This window comes from Nesoenas mayeri, assembly GCF_963082525.1.
Source record: "Nesoenas mayeri genome assembly, chromosome: 5".
Lineage (NCBI taxonomy): Eukaryota > Metazoa > Chordata > Aves > Columbiformes > Columbidae > Nesoenas > Nesoenas mayeri.
This window is the reverse complement of record NC_137548.1, coordinates 24,383,886-24,389,786: the sequence shown is the minus strand read 5'-3', so window position 1 is coordinate 24,389,786 and position 5,901 is coordinate 24,383,886. Positions and strand designations below refer to the sequence as shown.

At 47.3% G+C, this 5,901-nt stretch overlaps 1 protein-coding gene across 1 annotated transcript; it reads right to left on the bottom strand.

The window, feature by feature from the left end:
• Positions 1-538: 538 nt before the first annotated feature.
• On the bottom strand, positions 539-5,590 carry ZDHHC22 (zDHHC palmitoyltransferase 22; the record flags this gene model as incomplete). Its single annotated transcript, XM_080345901.1, has 2 exons — positions 539-804; positions 5,029-5,590. The coding sequence occupies 2 exons, from the start codon at positions 5,588-5,590 to the stop codon at positions 539-541; spliced, it is 828 nt and encodes a 275-aa protein (XP_080202027.1).
• Positions 5,591-5,901: the final 311 nt, after the last annotated feature.

Genomic DNA, 5,901 nt, shown 5'->3' with positions numbered 1-5,901 from the left:
CTTAGCTATGTGCATTGCCTACACCTAGGGCGGCTTGATTGCATTGCAGTTCTGTCATTAAAGGCTTCTCAGTACTGTGAAGTTACCTCAAGTACAGAAAAGCCAAAAAGGCACCCTGCAAAACCCTCCCAAGGAACAGACACCATTTTTGCTGTCTACCACAACAGCCCAGGCCCTCTGAAACTCCTGCTGCAGTTTGTTAGGGACTATACAGGGTGGCTAATGGGGGCTGGGGGCTGGAGGAGTCAGGCGGGAATCCACAGGAGGGTCTGACTAATTTTTCTGCTAGTTCAAAGGCTGTTGCCATATACGCAGGTGCAGTGATGTGACTACTAAGCTGCAGTAGCTCTTCATCTACATGGTTTGTGATCTCCTTGTTAATATGCTAGATTTATTCAGTTTGATAGCCAGTCCTTTCCTCCCACAGAGGCTGCAATTCCAAGAGATGGAGTAGCCCAGCTCTTTAGTGATCCAGGAGGCAGTGGGAGAGAACAGGGGAGGTGGTGTGTGCACGGGATGCACAAACATGCCTGGGGTTTTATTTCTCTTTCTGCCTACGGTAGTCACTTCCGACGTTCAGCACAGGGATGAAAAGTCCTAGCAGCCACCTCTTACCAAAGACCTCTTGCAGATTCTCCCTCCAGGGCCGGGCTCTTACCACCATCCCTTTCCGCACCTGGTACCTCGTCTGCCCACGCAGGACCAGCAGCATCTGGTGGCAGCAGAAGCCAGCACAGGCCAGTCCGATCCCAAGCCAGAGGTAGAGCATGAGGATGACAAACATCTCAGAGCTAAGGAGAGCACCTGCAGACCAAGAATTGGGGAGAGGGAGGACAATAAAAGGAAGAGTTTAGACACATCTCACATGCCAGTGTACCACTCGGCCCTGAGAACCGACCAGCTGCTTCTATTCTCTGGCCACAAGTGGGGAGTTAGGAGCAAGACAGACTGATTGATCTAACAATATAAAACTGTTTCCTTTGTAGCATCTAATGCAGTGGACCCCACTGGGGAAATACTGAAATGATAATAGTCTCCATACTCTTCTCCCTTTGCTGTTAATGTGAGTATCTATATTACAGGGGCAAATTCAGCCAGAAGTGAAACATGTCTGTAAGACTTCATCATGATTTTGAAGAATAGTTCATTTATTTAAGGATCTTCCTGCTTTTCACAGTGAATCTAAGATTTCTAGGTTCCTTTTGAAAGGAGATGTGGTTCCTACAGCATGTAGATGCTTCCAGAAGCCTTACTGTGTGCATTAATACTAGGTAGAAAGATTTGGGATTTGTTACTCTCTCTCTCTCATCACTATATATATATATATATATACATATTAAAAAAAAAAAAAAAATCAGTAATGGTTTTCCTAGCATTGGGCAAGGACATTTTTCATATGAATACAAGAAACAGAAAACTTTCCAAAATACAATCCAAATTTATTTTTTAAAGCTGCTGCTAGAATACTCAAAATACTTTGTAGGTTTGAAGCTCCTAATGTAACTTGTTTTGTAGTATGTATTTACACTGAATGTATTAAAAAAATATCCTGTGGGCCCTTTCCTCTACAATGATTTTAGAACTCCTTATATTAGTATAATAGCAGGTATCACTGAGTGACCTTTCAGTGTGTAGGTAAATCTGAACCCATCCAAATAATACTCTCTGTGCGTACATATGAATGTGTACACATATATTTTGTGTATATTGATATATTATGAAACACTCACATTTGCACAGAGGCACACAAAGAAAATTAAATGTGTATCAGTACTGGTAAAAATAACTGATATCACCTGACTGGTTCCCCTCAGGTTTAAAAATGAAAAAGCTCTCACTTGCTCCTGTCCCACTGGAAGGCCATGAGGCAGACAGAGCCGGGCAGGTCACAGCTCTATGAACCTGCAGGAGCAAGGGCTGCAAGGACAGCAAAGGTGGGCTGCTTAAAACAAGTACATGGCTGCTTCAGGCTTTAAATTCAATACAAGGGCAGGTGGATTAGCATCTCTTTCTTCTCTTAAACAGAAGGCTGGATTAAATGGCGTCATCTGACTTTACAGTCTGTGAACCCCAGCTTCTCCACCTGGCAGTGCTGTAAGTGAGTGGTTGGGGCTGAACTGTGACAATCACATCAAGCTCTGGGCTCAGCCAGCAGGTCCCTCTGAGGATGAGTTGTAAGGACATGGACTACAGCCTTGAGCTTTCAGAGATTGTCCTCACTTGAAAAAGACACAGGAGTCATCATTCAGTTTTCTTCCTAAATGCAATGTCATCTTTCCCTTCTCATTAGATCCCATTCAGCTCAGTGGGCTTCATGTGCAATACAGCAAGGGAAGAGCAAGCCCCTCAGGATGATGACAAATCCTCATACCAATTCTGTCAGAATAACTTAATCTATCAGGTAGGAAACCCAGAGCCGAATATGGGCTTCTCTGCCTCTCTTTTGCTGGACCACAGTGTTACAGACATTTGCTCTTTCCTACAGCTGATATTCTAATGGAATATGGAGAAAGACAGCTATTTGCTTTAGAGTCTTTTGCAAGGCAGCTGTAAGCTTCATTTCTATGAGCTGCTGAAATTCACCATCAAGAAAGTAATTACCCTTGTTTCCCCTTGTAAATACTAAAAATCTCTGAGCCATGCTTTCCCGATACATGATTTTTTTTTAACCTTTTCTTCGGATTACCTATATAAAGCATTTTCTATAATTTATTTTGTGGATTCAATCTGACTTGTGTTTATAAAAGTATTCTGCATTTGTTCCTCACGACCACAGTCCGTTTTAGTCTCAGATTCACTTTTGCTCTAACTGACCCACTGTGATCTCAAGATTATTGCCGTACATAATCTATGCCAGAAAAGCTGAATCACAGGCTGAAATTACAGAGTCTGGGCCAGGTCCTAAAATCCATGCCCAAGCACAGTCTGGGCAGGACAAGCCAACTCAACATTTTCCCAGCATGAAAGCAGGAAACACTTGATATAAGACCTGCAGATTCACCCTTCATCCTCCTTTACTCCTCCTCCAGTGCAGAGAGAATGCTGGAGAAGAAGAAAGGTAAAGATTTTCCCTGCTATACCAATGCTACGTAAGTTATGTTAGTTGAAAAATATTGGGTGGACAAGCCTTCCAGGTGACTATTCCAGACTGTGTTTTTCTTTCCTAAACTGGAGGTCAAAAGTTCTGGTAGAAGCCCAGTAGGCCCTTCCTCCCGAGCAACCAAGACACCACACACCTGTGTATTGCTGTGTGTGGCAGCAGTTCTCGCCCTGGCCAAGCTTGGTGGGAGCTGTTGGGAGCTGCTGCCTCTCAAGGGTGTTTTGGCTCCCAGCCCGGCACGCAGCCTCATGTGTCCCACTCAGACACTGCCCACGTGTTGTCTTTGGCACTGCAGATGCTGACAGCAGTGATGGGGCACTTCAGTGACTCTTCAAACATATGCCAGGGTCCAGCTTGGTGCAGATGAGCCCACAGAGTCACAAAGAGAGGACTAATTCCTTGATAATCTCCTCCCCCACCCCTGTTTCCCCTTCCAGGTTGCTGTACTGAGAGCTTAGGCACAGGGGAAAACCATTCCCAGTGTTTTTAATGCCAGTGAAGCTTGTGCAACATTATTTACAAAAATTCTTCTACTTGGAAAAATGACTCCATAAAAATGTCATGGAAGGATTTCATGTTTATTGTCTCTCAGTGATTACCATGACAAATCTGCAAATTTGCCAAGTAGAGAGATATTTGTTTGTTTTCAGGTGACAACCTTGCAAACCCAGCCTGGAATTCAAAAAGCAAGCTGGGGCCCCTCTGGCTCTGATATCCCCAGCAGCAGAGACACCACACTCAGATCATAATCAACACTTCTGATGACAGCGCACAAGCCAGAACACTCCAGAGCCTTCTTACTGAGCTCAGCTGAATCTGCAAAGCTAAAATATATGGGATACCTATTTTAGTCTAACAAAAGCTGATCTAGGTGTGTGAGGCATGAGCTGCCTGAGGGGGGAACAGCATTTTTCTGCAATCACTTCCAGGGCAGAATAAAAGTCTACACCGTCTGCATAGTCCCTCCTCTGAGATCAGGTTTTATCTAGCTCTTGGGTTTGGACAGAGGAAGGGTTGAGGTTGGAAAGTTTGAGGGCATGATGCAAGGTGAAGAAGCAAGGCTGGAAGGGCAGAGGAAGAGTTATGGAAGCAGAATCTGGAGTGGGAAGGGGAAGGATTGTGGAGATTTATGGAAAGGCTGGGAGAGAGTGGAAAGGGGAAGAATCAGAAGGAAGCGTAAGGGATAGGAACATGGAGAAAGAGACAATTTGCTTTTGATGTAGAGCTCTTGCAAAGAGCAGGCACGGAGAATTTTCCCTGGTTCTCTGTGGACCTGTGTCCTACACTGGGGTCACAAGAGAGGTGGCTAATCATGTCTCATTAACTCTTTTATTGGATTCTGTTGCCTGAACCCAGGTTGTCCTGTACTGGAAGGATGGCAAGATCATAGTAAGTTTATGCTGCCAGGAGGGAGGAGTTGGGTGACAGTGAAGGAGGTGAGTGGACCTGGATGAAGAGAATGAGAGTATCTCCACTGAGAAATGGGGAACCTGCAGACTTGTAGGATACAAAAACCTACAGATGCCCCACAGCTTCCTGTAGGACAGGCAAAAGATTCCCTTCACCTTCAGTACAGTGAATGAAATCCCTCCCCTCTATCTAATTGCAACACACTCCCTGTGTGATGGATGGCCCTATTCTATCACTGGCAAGCTGGTATGGGGCATTTTCCAGAGCCCAGTGCATAAGGAATAGGGCTGTAGCTGTAACCTGAAGTGGGTCCCAGCCTCTTTCAGCTGAAGCGAAGTCCTCCGCAAAGGCTGTCTCAAGCCTCTAAGGAGATTTTGTTGAACGCAGCCAATTCTCCCTCTTGCCCATTTCCCCACCACCACTCCCCTCACACAGCTATCAAAGGAAAAGCCTGTCTTTCCCACCCTGGTAACCCTGGAAGAAGAACATGCCCTCACCTCTGAGGAAAGAGTCCTTACCTGAGAAGAACTGGCTGATGGAGTGAGGCAGAAGAGTGAGGAAGGCCAGTGGGTTTGCAAAGGACATGGAGAGTGCAGCAGAAATGTAAGCCATGCCTGTCACGAGGGAGTCAAGACAAGCCAGGGAGGTATAGAGGCAGAACATGATGAAGTTTCGCATGTTCCTGCTCCCGATGCAGTTTCCTGTGAAGAAACAGTGGTGGTCATGCCTCTGGGTGACTCTGGCACATAGTCTACAGAAGTGCGTGCTGGGTAAGGCTGAGCCAGGGGACCTGCTTCCATCCAGCCAGTCTGCCATCACTTCGACTCCTTCGCCCAAGTTTAAGCCCTTGCCCAAGTCCTCGGGGGAGCTCTGGATCACAAGAATGTAGTTGCCCAGGGCATTAGCTGAGAGGAAGAGGAAGAGGGCCCCATGCAGCAGAGCAGGAGAGAAAAGTGGGGTGGTGGAAAGGTCTCTGAACATGCTGGGGATGAAGAGAAAGATCTGGAGGACGAAGGTCACTAGGGAGATGCACAAGAAGTAGGCTGGAGCAACAACATTGAGCAACCTGAGAACTAGCATTGCGGATTACGTTCCTGCAGGGGAAAGCAAGGAGAGAAGGAACATCACCGCTCCGGCTGCACACTTCATCCTTCCATTTCCTGCCGGGTCCTGGCCCCGCTGCCTCCGGGAAATGCCCTCCGGGGACGGTTCTCCCTCGCCGCTGCCCCACGGCCCCCGCCGGGCCCGGACAAAGGGACAGCCTGGGGGCAGCGACCGCTCCCCGGCTCTCAGAGAAGTCACCCCAGCCCCGGCGCCTGCCGCTTGGGAACTTGCAGCAATGGTGCCCCGGAGGGGCTGCGGAGGCTGCAGGGGAGAGCCGGCTCCCGCCG